Below are 16218 nucleotides of genomic sequence, written 5' to 3' on the forward strand. Positions count from 1 at the left end.
GAAGCTCATCGCACAAATTGGGATTTGAAGTTGACATTAGCTCTATGGGATTATTGTACTTCTTACAAAGTGACTATTAATTGTACACCATTCAAAATGGTATATGGCCAAGAAGTAGTTATGCCATGGGAGTTTGTAACTCCTAGTCTGCGGATAGCTTCACAAGAAGGTTGGATGGTAACCCTTTAGTTGAGCGTTTATACATCCTTGAGAGGTTAGATGAAAAAAGACAATTGGCTGTGCAAAATGCACTTGTGGAGAAAGATAGGAGAAAGAAATGGTTTGACCGTCATCTAAAGAACAAGGATATCAAGGTTGGGGATAAAGTCCTTATGTATGGAGTGCGTAACAAAAAGAAAAAGTTAAAATATGTGGAAAAAGGACCATATAGAGTATGCAAAATCACCCCACAAGGTACCATTTGTGTGTGGAGTTGAAACAATTGGTTTCCTCAATGGGAGTAAATTTAAAAGATACTACAATTCTTTAAGCCAAGAGGAGCTATGTGCCATCCATTAAAAAAAGGCAGCCAAGGCACAAACAGAATTGAAAAAGATACAAGCTCAAGCTGAGGCTAAGGAGCGACAACAACATATAAGACAACAATGAGAGACCAACCTTGGAGTTACACATGCATTTTACATTGAAACAGAGGAAGATTGGTTGGACTCTAACACACCTCTATAATACCCTATGGAGCTAAATGCACCTATGGAAAAGTGATATATAACGCCTTATTGGACACGGGTGCTAAATATAATATGCTATCATATGGGATGTGGTGTCAGTTAGGAAAGCCATCTCTATCTGAGAGGAAAGGGTGTCAACAAGAAAAAAACTACGGTTTTTGGAATCTGACACACTTCTGTCAGTTATGACAACGGGTTTGCAGCTCAAGAATTTTTGGTCATGCCTGCTGGAACTATGGAAGGTAATCTAAACCTAGAGGCTAGGATGCATGTGGATGATAGAGACCAAATGCACTATTGATTGGGGGACTGGGAGTGTCACAACACAAAAACCAACTCTTAGCCTTGCCACTCAAGCGCTAATCCCTGAGATATCACCTCTCGAGAAAATACAACCCAAAACAGTGCATGTCCAAGAGGTTGAACCATCTGTAACTATAGCCCAACCCTCTAGAGCTTCAACTTCTGTTGCTAAAACAAAATATGAGACACACAAGACTCAATGTAATATAACAAAGATAACATACAAATGGGTCCCTAAAGCTTCTTTAGCGACCATTTTTGATGCTAAAAAACAGGACCCTTGTAAGAGATGCCCCATTCGCTCCAAGAAATGTAAGAAAACCTTGCGTTGGATTCCTAAACAACTATTGGAAGCCCAAGGTTACTATGAGGGGAATGATCAAATCTAAGTGCCAAAACGTAAATTGTGTTCTTACCTATTACCTATAGACCCATGTGAGTCAAATCTTGTAACGATAAAGCTGATTGAAGATCGTGGGAAGGGAAAGATCACAGGACACTACACACCTCATCTGGAGCTAGTTGGGGGACCCAAAAGAGAACGATTTGTTTCGCTCGGCTCAATTATAGAAAATACAAATGAAGCTTCTTGCTCTTCATGTAGTTGTTCAACAAAAACACAGCTTCGAGACACAGCCTCCACCTACCATTGTAAATATCCATACAAACAAGAAAGAATTTGCACCTCCCGTTGTAAGTTCACCACTTACAATAATATTGCAAATAAAATTATGGGCGAGTACCTTACCACCCTTGCAATTAGATGAAATGCCTAGGGCGGTCAAAAACTATTGGTCAAAGTCTTCACCCATAACAACTTGGAACAATTGGTTTCAAAAGGTGACAACATCGTTCCAAAAGGTATGATCTACCCAAGGAAGGGGGGAGTGTTTGTTCCTGATATCCATCATTCAATTGCTCCCCTCTTAACCTTCCTCCTTGACCTATCAATCTCCCAATCTTAGGGAATGTATACCTATATCCCAATCAAGAAAACAAAAATATAAAAGTAAAAGAGCAAGAGCCACCAAACAAAAAGCTGAAAACCTACAAATTCTAGTACATGACCCAAAATTAAAAAAACACATTATGCACAAGAACACGACCTTTTGACACGACCCTTATAATATTTGCAGAGTAACCATTATCTATCTGTGTATACAGATATGGCTAGTACACTCGAGCCATCCACTCCTACCTTGGGTGAGAGGTACCCTCTTTAATTTTCACAAGTGTTTCACATAGTCTACTCGGTGCTTACCTGTGAATGGGATTTGGTAGATACGCCAGCGTGTGAGAAGAATTTTGAGGAATTAGAATAGCTGATACATCTCTTGACCATGACTGATCTATACTTAGTAGAGGACGTCTCTCTGATTGCACAAGCTTACCCTCTTGAACAAGATGACTATAGACGTCTAGTGACATTCTTAGTGAACATTTGTGCCTCTAATGATGAGGAAGATTTACATGATTACACGGATGGCATGTAAGGTCTCACGGATGATGACTTTGTTTTTCTCAATGATAACAAAGATAGGGGTTTAGACCTAGGGCTACCCGTCCATCTATTCAATATCCTATTCCCTTGACTCTGTAGGGGGGTGCAAATAATTAGGTTAGCGTGCCTTAGGTTGTTTTGATTGTGTTCAATAAAGGTTGGTGCCTCTTCCCACTGATGTGCTTCCTAGAGGTATTCCTTGTGCTTTCTAGTGTGTTCTTGAATGAATTGTATTTGTTGGTATTTTGAATCTTTCTCTAGTTTACTCTTCAAATCGAGCGCGATCATCAACCCAAACAAGTGTTTCTTGTCCATTATCATTACCTCCTGTTTTTTTTTTTTTTTTTACATCCATGTTTGCCTGCTTTAACCGTGATTGGTAGCATATTTAGCACATTTTCTTAGTATTAAATATTAGATTCAATATAAATTTATGTCATAGTCCCTTGTGTAGGTTTATGAATCAAGCAGTGATAGACGTTAGAGATCTTCTCTTAATACCATAGGAAATGCCTTCCTAATTGTAAAAGGTTACTTTAGGTGCTTAATCCAATTTAGGTAGCATTGTGTGCAATGTGCTAGTGCTTTCTAGTGGGCTTAATCCCTATTGACCTTTAATTTAACTATTATAACGAGAATATATTATTGTGATGAGCATAGGGAGGATAACAATGTCAATATGACCCCTCAAAGTTACAAAATTGAACGGCCATGAAAAAAAAAAACAAAAGTGCCAAGAATGTAAAATCTTAATTTGGTACTTCACTCACATGTATTGCCTATGGTGTTAGAGCCCTAGAGGTTCCCAATGTGGGCCCTTTTCCTTGAAAAGAAAAAAGCCCAAGGCATACAAAATAAGCACATATAGAAAAATGAATTAATGTAAAAAACTTTGGGGGGTCAAACAAAGGGAATAATTCAAGCGACCATAAGCAATTCCTTTTATTGTAGCTTAACTAGACGGCCTTTTATGTATAGCCTTTAGTCAGCCCTCGAACATGAAATACTTTGCTCTCGCGATTAAACAACTTAATTGACTAGAGAGAATTGAAAAGCTTGCCCATCGTATTAATAGTTACCTCTAGTGCCTCTCGACCATTAATTAGCGACCCCAAACTTGTTTATTTTTTCACCTTTACAACTGCTTATGCATTTGATTATATTACATATTAATGTTTACTGCTGCTGATAAATTGTTTTATATTTTGTTACCACTCAATCTGTGGGCCTATTCATTGCATATGCTTTTTAATTGTATATGAGAATGCAGGTGCCAATTTTGGTTGATTTTGAAGTGTTTGAAGAAGGATATTCAATCTCAGATGCTCTTCCACCTCGACGAACGGGCTTCATCTCAATAGCTTACAAGGATGGAATCTACATCAGGAAGGGGGGCATGTTAACCCTAACAGACACCCTATCACCTTCGACGGATTCCTTATTACTTATTTGAGTCATGGACCGGGCTTGTCGGTCCAATAGTTGTGTATGTGATCACCGAGGAGAGATGCACCACTTATCTTATTTTTACAGTATTTTTGGAACGACCGGCCACTGTGGGCCCCCCTCTGTAATGGGTCAGACTCTTATAAAAGGTCTATTTTGACCTAAAATCCTCATTCTTTGAGGTGCATGCTAAAAAGTTCTCTTGCTCTACATCTATCTATCTTCTTCTCCTTCGTGTACTCACGGTTGTGTGTGTGTGTGAGAGCTTGAGAGAGAGAGAGAGAGAGAGAGAGAGAGAGAGAGAGAGAGAGAGAGAGAGAGAGAGAGAGAGAGAGAGAGAGAGAGAGAGAGCATTGCAGTGCTGGCAGCGTCGACTCCTTCTTCTTTGCGGCACAAGATCCTTCACGACAGAAGCATTGAGCAGTGAGTCCATTATCCCTTTGAGCATGCTAGGACTATCTAATTGTGTACTTGCAGCCATTCGTGGCTTGCACACGGTGTTTTGGCAAGTTCCCAGCCTCTGACACGTGCAGCAAAGTGCATAATAAGTCCATCAAAACACTCCACTATAAAGCACAAAGACAATCTTGAAGCCTTTTTTTTTCAAGGGGATTAGTTGTGTCATTCAAATGGATACGCATGGTGCTATCTTTGCAGGTCTTTGCTACATCCAAACTCAAATAGAGTAGGTTCCAATGCTGGAGGATATTATAGACTGCTAGTTCCAAAACAACAGTTGAAGCCTGTGACAACTCAGAAAAATTTTCAAACATTGAAAGGGAGGCTCCTTACCTACTTCATGAAGGAGAATCAACTGGAACCAATGGAAGTGCAAGCAACACTCGATGAGAGTGGCATCTTGCAGATGGGATACATGGAACTCTTCAAAGCATTAGCTAAAAAGTCTCAAAATAAACTACAGAGAGGATCATTGCTGCCAAATCCATCACATGTAAAGGCTATATGTCGGCACGTAAATGATGAGTTGTTTGAGAAATTGAGTCACCATTCCATATTGAAGCAACATTTTTAGGCAAGGGGGGTAGAAAGGTACATTATAACGAGCATAACAATCTCTTTGTTAATCTTGAAGCATTGCAAAGGTATGCAGTTCACTTCTTTGACATGAGTCAAGTGGAGTGCAATGGGGTTCTCAAGTTTGCATTAAGCTCAACGAGTGCGAGATCTTGAAGAACATGAAGCTGGAGAGAGTCACCATTCTCCTCATAATAAACAGAGCTTTGGATCCATCACTAACCAAAGAGGACCCACGATACTTCAATGTGTAATCCAAAAACAACATTCTGACGCTATGATTATTTTAGGTGTACTTAGTTCACTTTATAATAACATAAATATTGCATATTTGGTTCTTGATTTTTTGTTTCCATTTTTCATTATAGGTTGATAGGGAAGATTTTGAAATCCTCGATTGGGTTTTTAGTCAAACCCAAATTCCTTCTATCATTAGTGAACAAAGAAACGGAGGTGTGCTTTCAGTGAGGATTTGGTGACTGTGCAGTCGAATGGCACATGGCAGTTGACTTAAAGATTCTTAAGTGCATGTACAACATAAGACATGGTGGATGGGGGAAAAAGGAACACAACCGAAACCCAAGCAATCTGCCTCTCCATAGCTTAGGATAATTAATCCACTAGAGTTCACCTTCAAAACTCACACAATTGACAAAAATCTACACCGTTCGGCGGGCCCCTTTACGACCGTGCCACAACACACACTACTCTCTCTTTCTCTCTCACACACACAGAGGTCCGGGGGGGCACACACATCTTGATCACCGGCACCATATAATTGGACCAAAGCAAAGAGAAAGGGGGGGGGGGGGAGAAACGACACAAAGAACCGATATGTTTCGCTTCGATTATGGCAAAGAAACATCATCCACAACACCATCAAATCCTGCTACAACCGGCTCGTCATGGAAACCTCGAGCAACAATAAAAAATCAGCAACTTTGGCTTCACCGCTTGTGCACCTCTCCTTGCTGAGAGAGGTAGAAAAATCCCTTGATGTTGCCTTCACTGGCTTCAAGATTAACTGTTTGCAAGATTCAATTTGACCTCCAACCTCCACCCTGGAAGCTCCTCATTGAGCCCGCTCTTGGTTTCCATCCTCTACCAAAGAGAAAAACCTCTCTTCTTCACCTCCTTCGCCTCCCCAAAAGAGCTCGCCTTCTTCTTGCTTTGTAGCCCGGGAACACCCTTCCAAGCTCCCTCTCTTGTGGCCAAAACACTCTTCCCTTGAGCCAAAAAAAACCGGCCCTTCTTCTTCCTCCCCAACTCCCCAAAAAGAACTACTACAAAACTGTCCAAAAACTGGCCCCTTACGGGACATGAAACCTCCTATTTTTAGCCCCCTCTTTTGCATGTGAAGGCCCGCCTTCTATTTCCGGCCTCAGCTTCCTTGAGACCCAAGCTACCCACATGAATGCACACTTATCCGGGGCACCGATGGTGCCATCGGTGCTCACCCTTAAGCCCTCACAAATGGTTTTCCCACAAGGGACGTGGGAATCACTCCCAGTAGGCACCACTTCATCACCACCTTCTGCTAGCGGCACTGCCTATAGCCGCCTACGAGCACCAGCGTGCACCTCAAACCACCACCATCATACCGCCATTGCGTTCAAAAAATCTGCTAGAGCAGTGCCTCAAGCTCAACCCCATAGCCTAAGATCTCAACGAGCTCATCACTTTGATTCAGAAAGGCGCTGCCGTCCCAATATATATACCCCATAATTGGCTTGTGGCCACGTATGCATATGGGGCCAATTGATGACACGTGTCATTGGGAGAGATGGCCATCTTCAAGCTCCAAAAAAAACCCCATAAAACCTCAAAAAACCTCATATTTTTGCCCCGACTTTAGAGACCTACCATTTATTGCTCAAGGTTCCCCTTTGCCAACCTGTAAAGCCATGCTCGGTGACTTTCTTTTGTGCAAGCATGGCCCCATTCCCTTGTTGCCGGGTGCGTCAATCGATGCACTCAAAACTGGGAAAATTCCGCCTGGCATCACACCTCCCTAACTGACCCAATTCCTCCAGGCCACTTCACTGGGCCGGACTCCGTTTGGCACACCGTCACTTTTTGCTAGCTCCGTACACCGCATAGAATGCATAGAACCCTTGGCGAAGCTCCAAAAACATCAGATGGCACATCTATCGAGGTGGCCAACCTGACACAAACCTGGTCCCCCAACAAAGCTTCAACTGCCAATAACTTGACGTCACCGTCACTTTTAGTGCAAACGAAAGAGGACACATATCACATGTGTGTTGATTATGGATCACTAAATAAGATCATTATCAAAATAGATTTCCCATGCCGCGGGTAGAAGATCTATTTGATAAGTTACAAATTTTGGCTTGACAAATGCTCCAGACACATTCAAACTCATGATGGACAAAAATCTTCAAGCCATTCAAATTCTCTTGAGGAGTACAAGCGAACCTCCAGGTAATCTTTCAAGTTGTGAGAGAGAATAAGCTTTTCATTAATCAAAAGAAAAGTGAATTTTTCCCACAAGAGATTCAATATTAGGTCACATTATCTCTAAAGATGGCACCTGTATGGATCCAACAAAGTTAGAGATAATAAAAGGATGGCCTAATCCAAGGAATCTACATGAGGTACGAAGCTTCATAGGTATGTGTGCATACTATAGATGCTTCATAGAAAAAATTCTCGCTAATAGCAGGCCCATTACATGAATTAACAAAAAAGAACGTTAAGTATTCATGGACTGCAAAAGTGCAATGAGCTTTTGAGAAGCTTAAGGAGAAGCTTATCTCTCAAAGTTTTCTCACACCATTAGATCTCTCAAAGACATTTGAGGTCCAATGTGATGCTTGTGGTGATTGCCTTGGAGCTATTTTGCTTCAAGAAGGGCATGCCAGAGCATATGAGAGTCAAAAGACTCAACTCGGGTAAGTGAGTATTGGGAAAATACGAAAAAGAGCTACTAGCTATTCTATATGCCCTAAACACGTGGAAACACTATCTCTTGGGGACTCCATTCATCCTATGAATGGATCACAAAGCCTCAAGAACTTCATGAAACAAGCCAAGCTCTCCGACAAACAAATGAGGTGGGCAAAGTTTCTTTTGCAATTTAAATTTCATATTGCTCACATGCTGGAAAGCACAATCAAGTGGTCGATGCACTTTCACAAAATGACCAAGGGTAAATGTGGTGTCTATAGCAACTCACAATGATCTATCCTTTATGATATATGAATATGCTATTGACCAAGACTTTAAATACATAATTACACCCTTTGCAATAGGGAAGAAAAAAGAACCATTCACCTTGAAGAATGGTTATCTTCCAAACGAAATAGGCTATGTGTTAATCACCCAAACAATACAAAAGTCATGTATGAATCCCATACTTCTCCTTATGCGGGGCAAAGAGGGATTCCATAGTCTACTCTTCGAGGGTAGAAATGTATTTCTGTTGGTCTACCATGAAAAGTAAACATACAAGAGTATGTTTCAAAACGCATTGTCAGTGGGATGGAAACACACACAACGCCTCTATAATAACCCGACACACACTCTAGGGATAATACACACACACACACACACACACACACACACACACACACACACACACACACACACACTATGGGGCACCACTCGGCTTACACAACTGAGGTATGCAAAAAAAACTTTGTGGCACCACCTAGCTAAAAGTGCGGCTAGGACGAAAAGTGAGAATCAACACATAGTACACATGCACAAAGGAATTGGGATACACACTCATGTTGCAACCTCATCAGGTTAACTTCTAACACCCAAGTGAGAATGCGCACGCGAAAGAAATCCAAATGGAAGGATGATGGTATGAGGAAACCACTATTGTGTTGTGGGAGGCTTGAAGGGGTGCCTATTCAAGACCTCTCTTGACCAACTCTGTCAAATGGCTACAATGGCAAGGGCAATTGTGTGCGTATGTGATTGAGAGAGAGAGAGAGAGAGAGAGAGAGAGAGAGAGAGAGAGAGAGAGAGAGAGAGAGAGAGAGAGAGAGAATAAGAAGAGAAGGTAATGGAAATGTGTTGGAGAGTGGAGAGAATGAAGGGAAGAATCATCAATACAATGCAATGCTTCACTATAGTCTCAAGCCTCCACAATCTGTGACATATTCACTGATACTCTACATACATACTCACAAGCAACGAGACTAAACATTATGAAAACTTCAATGTGGAGTGGAATAAGGGTAAGCATCACAACTCCATCAAAGGGAAGGTTTCCAGTAGCAAAGCTCACACACAAATATAACTTGCTAATGACAAGATATACATAAAACTCCACCTCCCAATACACTAGTGGTGTCCTAGTGTTGCACTCAAGTACTTAGTGAAGGAAATATACAATGTGGAGAGTCTCCTTTGGCTGAGATTGGGGTCCTTTATATAGATTTTCTTGCATGATTATATGTAGGGATGATTACAATTTACAAGGCTAAACCGGGGGGGCAAACTGAGATGCCTTGGGAGCCACCACCTTGTCCTTGTAGATGCTTCTCCTTTCCACTTGTAATGGTGTTTCTTCATCATCCACTTGCAAAAATTTTATTTACCCTTGAGCCTTTGAATATATTGAGTTCTCATCTCACCATTGTTGGTAGAGGGAAGTGATCAATGAAGCATAGTAAAGAGGTATATGTATATATATAAGAATGAGTGAGAGTGGGAGGTGAAGAGATGGATTTTTCTGAGTTTTATGGTTGATTTGAGTGGGGTGAAGTGGGATTTGTGCTGAAAGATAGGAAATCATATTGAATCCATACTTGTGTGATTCTGTGTGTAGTTAACTAGTGCATGTGTGTAGTTAACTAGTGCAACCCTTACAAGAAAGGGGAAGGTGATGAATTGCAGCCATGGAAGCTTGGGAGGGCTTATTAGGAATGAAGAGTGAAGGTAATTTTGTGCAAAACTAAGTGTGTTTGAGCAAGAACATGAATAGGGCAAGATAAGTGAAGACTAGGTCATAGAAAAAAGGCCCAAAATAGGTGTTTTCCCACCAAAATGGCTCCAATATGGGTCCCAAAGGGTTCCATCCAAATTTTGAGGGTAGGTGGCAAGAGGAGGACGTGGAGTGGGTCCTAAGGGGGTCTATTTATGATATGGGATCCATACGTTTAGAAAACTATTGGAAAAAATGATAAAAAAGGCTTGTTTTTCTTGTTTTCCTTATGAGCCAAAGGGGAAGGTGGCCCACATCACATGCACCTTGCTTTGGAGTCTTCCATTCTGCACCACATGAGCTTGACACCTCAGGATACGTCAAGGGCCCATGATGTCACCAAGCATCTTATCTGTACACAAGGAAATTTTTGCATAGAAAATCCTGGAATGGTGGATCCTGCCACTTGACCTTCCAAACTTCATCTTTCCCTAAGTAAAATTAACTCCCATTCCATTTACAAATGAAGTTCACTAATGTATGAAACTCATTCCCATGTGAAGCTCATGCATGCAAAAAAACTGAGTCATGATTAGGAAACATCCCCCAAGCATATCCTCTCAACTAGATATAATTTTGTGTCCGCACCGGCATCACGCATGGAGCTGGAAGGGGACAGTTATGGAGAGAGCTCAATGGAGCGAGCTTTGGAGCGAGCTTTTTTTTTTTTTTTTTGAGGGCCACCACCACTACCTCCCATTGCCGCCCCTTAGCACCCATCACCACCACCTAAGTCCACCACCGGTGGTTAGTGGTGCTAGATTACTACCACTATGAGCCGGCTCTAATCCTACTACCACCACCCATTGCTGCCCCTTCCCACCATTGGAGTAGCCAAGGACCTCTTCTCTCTCTCTCTCTCTCTCTCTCTCAAATGCCAAGGCACTAGCAATTTTGCTAGTACCTTGGGTCTCTTTGTATCAAACCAACTCTCCCTCTCATGTTGCCTCCTCTCTCTCTCTCTCTCTCTCTCTCTCTCTCTCTCTCTTTGCCTCCCCCTTGGCTGGCCCCTCCCCCCTTTCTCTCTCCCTCTCCCCCCCCCCCCCGCTCTCTCTCTCTCTCTCTCACACACACACACACACACACACACACACACACACACACACATCCCCCACCTCTCTCTCTGTGCTCACACCTCTCTCTATCCCTTTCCCTTCCCTTTCTCCCCCCACCCCCCCCCCCCCCCCCCCTCTCTCTCTCTCTCTCTCTCTCCTCTCTCTCTCTCTCTCTCTCTCTCTCTCTCTCTCTCTCTCTCTCTCTCTCTCTCTCTCTGGTTCGACTCTCTGTGAACCGGTGCTTGCAGACCCTAAGCTCTTCATAGGAAAGATGACAACCCCGAAGACCCTCGTGAAGATACGGCCGAGTTTTGCCACCATTTTAGCAGCTCCGAATAAATCGGACCGAATCGAGCGCCTCCAAGCAACCCTTGACCGGGTCATGGAAGAGAATCGCGACCTCAAAGCTCGCCTATGCAAGCTCGAGGCACGGTTTGACTCCATGGTCGATCTCGCCACCAACAAAGTGAAAGAAGTCGAAGCGAAGGCCATCAAAACCCACTTGGCAACAATTGCGAAGGTGAAGACATGCATGGCAGTAGAGCTTCGAGAACGACGACTCCAAGAAGAAAATGCCCTCAAGGTCCGCATTGGCGGGCTACCTCAAGCATGGGATACGATTGAGAAAGACTTTTTGGCGCGCATCAATTTCCTCACCAAAACTCTCCAACCGATCAAGCTCGAGTACAACGCAATAGAGTGTATCACATCGGGAGGCCCTAACAAGCCCATAGCAAGTGGACAAGCCATCCTTGAATTCAAAAGTCAAGAGGGTAGGCTCAAGCTTCTTCAACAATCACGTCTTCTCAAAGATACCAAGCTTTGGATTGCAGAAGAACTCACTCCGTAACAACTCAAACACAAAAGTGAAGAGCTCAAGAAGGTACATGAAGCCCGCAAACAAGGAAAATGGGAAGTCTATCGAGGCGGTAAAGCCATCATCCAAGAGTTTCAAAATCCCAAACTGGCTCTCCCCACAGTTGACTCCCCCTAGGTTTCTCTTTTCTTCTCTCATCTTCCTAACGGACCGTCAGTCCTTAACTGATATGTATCGTCATCTTTCGCTTAATGCGCAACAGTTGTAATGTCTACTTTTGGTCCATAGGTCATATCTGACCTCCGTGGACGATAATTCAATCTATGTATCTATCTATCTATCTCTCTCTCTCTCTCTCTCACACACACACACACACACACACACACACACACACACACACACACACACACACACACACACACACACACACACACACACGCTTGAGCCTATCCCCTTGTGAGAGATACACACTATTGTAGCCATTCGGTTCAGCTCCTACTCCCATCGATGTGAGACATGACGTTCGGACAATGGAGAAGAATCAATTTGATTGTGCACTTTTTATGCTCACTGCAAGTTTGAGAGTCTGAGTACCACACACTACTAGAGTGCTCAGCTTTTGGTCACATCCAAACTTGCTTCCCTCACATTTTTAGCCATGAGTTAGACCTATAAACTTTCCTCTCTCATCCACAGTATGGGCTCTCCATTGTGACTCTCATCACCACAATGTTGGAGCATCGAGTATCACTCATCAGCCACACATATACTACATCACATGTAATACCGGTCCCATAGGTCATATTTGAGCTTCATGACGATAATAAAATCTCTCTCTCTCTCTCTCTCTCTCTCTCTCTCTCTCTCTCTCTCTCTCTCATCGGTGACGAGTCTGATGATTGAGTCGAATCATGCCTCTCTTCACGCTTGAGGGAGGCCAACGATGGAGAGGAGGGTGCTTGCTAGGGCAACGAGGGAGAGAGAGAGAGGGAGGGAAGGGAAGGGCCGGTGGAAAGAAAAGAGGGAGAGGAGGGATTATGAGAGGGAGAGGGGGGGGGGGGGGGAACATTGCCTTTTTTTTTCCATATAAAGAGAAAAAAGGGAATGGAAAGGAGTAAGTTTTTTTTTAATAAAAAAAAGCCTCTTTCAAGCAAAGCAATAGCAATATCAATATCACTATTGCTTTGCTTGAAAGAGGCTTAAAAAAAAAAAAAAAACTTACTCCTTTCCATTCCCTTTTTTCTCTTTATATGAAAAAAAAAGCCAATGCTCCCCCCCCTCTCCCTCTCACAATCCCTCCCCCCCTCTCTCCCCGCATGCCCTCTCCAACCCCCCTATCAGAGTTTAAAAAAAACCAGGGTATAGTGTGTTCAACCGGCTAAACTTGTAAAATCTCGATTATATGTTGAGAGGTCCTTGAAAAAAACTGAGAAATTCACAAGTTTAAGTGTAAATACCGGCAAAACCTTCAATTTTTTACCTAAAAATCGACAGAATTTCAAGTTTGCCCTTATTTCTTCAGTCAGGGAAAATGTATTTCTCTAGCGCTATCCCTATCTCTCTCTCTCTCTCTCTCTCTCTCCCACCATTTTCTTCCCTTTTGTCGTAGAGTAAGAGAGATAGGGGACACACACACACACACACACACACACACACACACACACACACACACACACACACACACACAAAGCGAGCAAGAGAGAAGAATAGAAGAAGAGAATTTTAACATCGTAGGAAACTATCCCAAGAGACCTTAAAGATCTATCCAATGAGGAGAGTTGGAGAGAGAGAGAGAGAGAGAGAGGCGAGAGAGGGGGGGGAGAGGAGGGAGTGAGATTGAGAGAGAGAGAGAGAGAGAGAGAGAGAGAGAGAGAGAGAGAGAGAGGATGGGGAGAGAAAGAGAAGGGGGAAGAAGGGGCCGGAGAGAGGCGCAGGCGGAGAGGGAGAGGGCGGGAATGGGTTAGAGAGAGGGAGGGGGGGACCGAGAGAGAGAGAGAGAGAGAGAGAGAGAGAGAGAGAGAGAGAGAGAGAGAGAGAGAGAGAGAGAGAGAGGTTATATAGTGATAGGGAAAGGGAGAGAAAGAAGAGGAGAATCTTGACAAAGAAGGGCAATTACTGGAGGAGGGAGGGCGGCTAAAAGAGTAGATGGAGAGAGGAGGTGGAGGAGGAAGCTGAGGAGGAGGAGCAAGGGAAGAGGAGGAAGCACATGGGTGGCAAGAGGAGGAAGGGGAGGGAGGGAGGGAGGTCCTCCAAAGAAAAAAAAGAAAAGCTCGCTTCGTTGAGCTCGCTCGAAGATCTAACTCGAGCTGGAAGCCTTCAAAATGCAAGATGAATTTTTTAATTTTTAAATTTTTTTTTTGGTTTTTTCCTCTTGGCTATGTACAAGTGAGGACTTCTGGGGGGGTCGTGAAAAGCATGCATCATATAGCCCTCCCCTGATGGCTAGAGACATTCATGTCTCTAGCCTATGTCCCAATCTGAAAGGTTATCAACACTGCATAGAAAAGTGTCAGGTCACTTCTTAACCAATCTGCAATTATATAGTTTAAGCCGCCATCCATTTACTAGGGTTTGATGCAACTTTCCATCCAAATCTCCTAGCCTATAACTTCCATTTAGGAACTTTTGCACTACCACAAAAGGCCCCTCCCATTTCAACAAAAACTTACCATCCTTCCTATGGTCGAATCGGTTGTCATACCGCAGCACAAGAGATCCCTCTTTGATACCTTTCTTTATCAACTGGCTATTGAACTTTTTTCGTCGCTTCTCTGCCTGTGTAGCATAATGTTGAATTGCCGATTCTCTATCTAGTTCTAGCCACTCCAAGTCGATGATTCGTTGCTCCACCTTCTTCTTTTGATCATTCTCATGGTAGGCTTTTAAAACTCGTAGACTTGCCAACTCTACCTCTATGGGTAGAAGAGCCTCTTGCCCATACACTAGGTGAAAAGGGGTGTGGCCCAAAGAGGTCTTGAAAGATGTCCTGTAAGCCCAGAGTGCTGCATCTAAGTGTTTGTCCCAGGGCTTTGGATGCATATGCACTTGCTTAGTGATAATTTTACAAATAAGGCCATTCACCTCCTCAACCAGCCCATTACATTGAGGATAATAAGGAGTAGAGTGCCTACGCTTTATCTTCAATTTTTCCATTAATTCCCCTACTAGATCTGCTCGAAACCCAGGTCCTCTATCAGATAGGATCTCCAAAGGTGTACCAAATCTGCAACAAATGCACTCAAAGATGAAGTCACCCACATATTTGGCAGTGATCCTCCTAGTAGAGCGTGCCTCTGCCCATCTAGTCATGTAGTCTACCCCCATGAGGACATACTCCTTTCCGGACTGCGTGCATGGGCTTGATCATAGGAAGTTGGGAACTTCCCTTTCACTTTTTCTTACAAGATCGGATAAAGTCTTGCTTAAAAGCAGTCTTTCTTAAGACAATCAGGTGCCCTTTCTCCCTCACCTAAGGAGGACGATCACTTCTCCCAGATCTTGAGAGACTGATCCTCGTATGCCTTATAATTATTTGGCAAAGACTAACGGAGTTCTTGAAGTTGTCTCCAGATTTCATCTGGGGACTCTTGATGTTGATAGTTGCTAAGAAAAGTCATCTTTAATCTCTCCCAATCCTCTCTCACATCTGAAGGGAGCATCTGGTACCAAGCCTTGGCCCCCTCCCGCAAAACCAGTGGTAAGGCCCTGACCTTAGTTGCTTCCTCATCTCGCCCGAATACCAAGAAGACCATTTCTAGATTGTCTAGAAAATCAGAGGCGACTTCACCCGACTTCCCATAGAAGTTTGGGAAAACGATCTGCTCAAGATCTCAAAATTGAAACACCCCTTTTTTTTGAAATCTTTATATATATATAATGATTTGAAAATCACAATGGTTTGTACAACTGGCTGGAACTAAGTTTAATGATCAACGAGCTAGAACAAAATGAAATTAAATACATCAAATGAGTGATGATAATCCAGTAGAGGCAGGATGATAGGATGTGGGGATTTAAGGATTTCATCAAATACTTGGGGTCCAAACAAGAAGACTATTTTTTGCTGGTAGAAAATTTTCCTATCGACATATATATTCACATGCATATGACATAGGAAGCTAAAAGGAAAAAATTGCGGCCCGTTATCCATGATCACAGGGTAAAAACTTACTTACTGCAGTCGCACCTTCTTGGCCTTGGCAAGGTTGTATATCCACAGTAGATCACAACCCTTCATGACTTCCACCTTACCAAACTCCTCAGCCACCATCACATAGGGAATGATGACGACGTGCTTGACAACTCCGAGGTTTTTTGCTAATAACAATTGCAGGTAATTGCCGTTGTCAGGAGTTTTTTGGAGCAAATGATTGCGCATATGTACATACACATGCATGGTGCATCAAATAAAG

The 16218-nt window shown here is 43.0% G+C and overlaps 1 protein-coding gene across 1 annotated transcript in view; it reads right to left on the minus strand.

Moving 5' to 3' along the window:
* Window positions 1-14320: 14320 nt before the first annotated feature.
* Window positions 14321-16218, minus strand: part of LOC147431082 (uncharacterized) — a 46423-nt gene continuing 44525 nt past the window's right edge. The window contains exon 2 of the mRNA XM_086493622.1: window positions 14321-15029. Coding sequence (XP_086349748.1) covers window positions 14321-15029 — 709 coding nt within the window. The remainder of the gene's footprint in view (window positions 15030-16218) is intronic.

The sequence above is a fragment of the Adiantum capillus-veneris genome, chromosome 21 (assembly GCF_014529385.1).
Source record: "Adiantum capillus-veneris isolate H3 chromosome 21, ASM1452938v2, whole genome shotgun sequence".
NCBI classification, from domain to species: Eukaryota; Viridiplantae; Streptophyta; class Polypodiopsida; order Polypodiales; family Pteridaceae; genus Adiantum; species Adiantum capillus-veneris.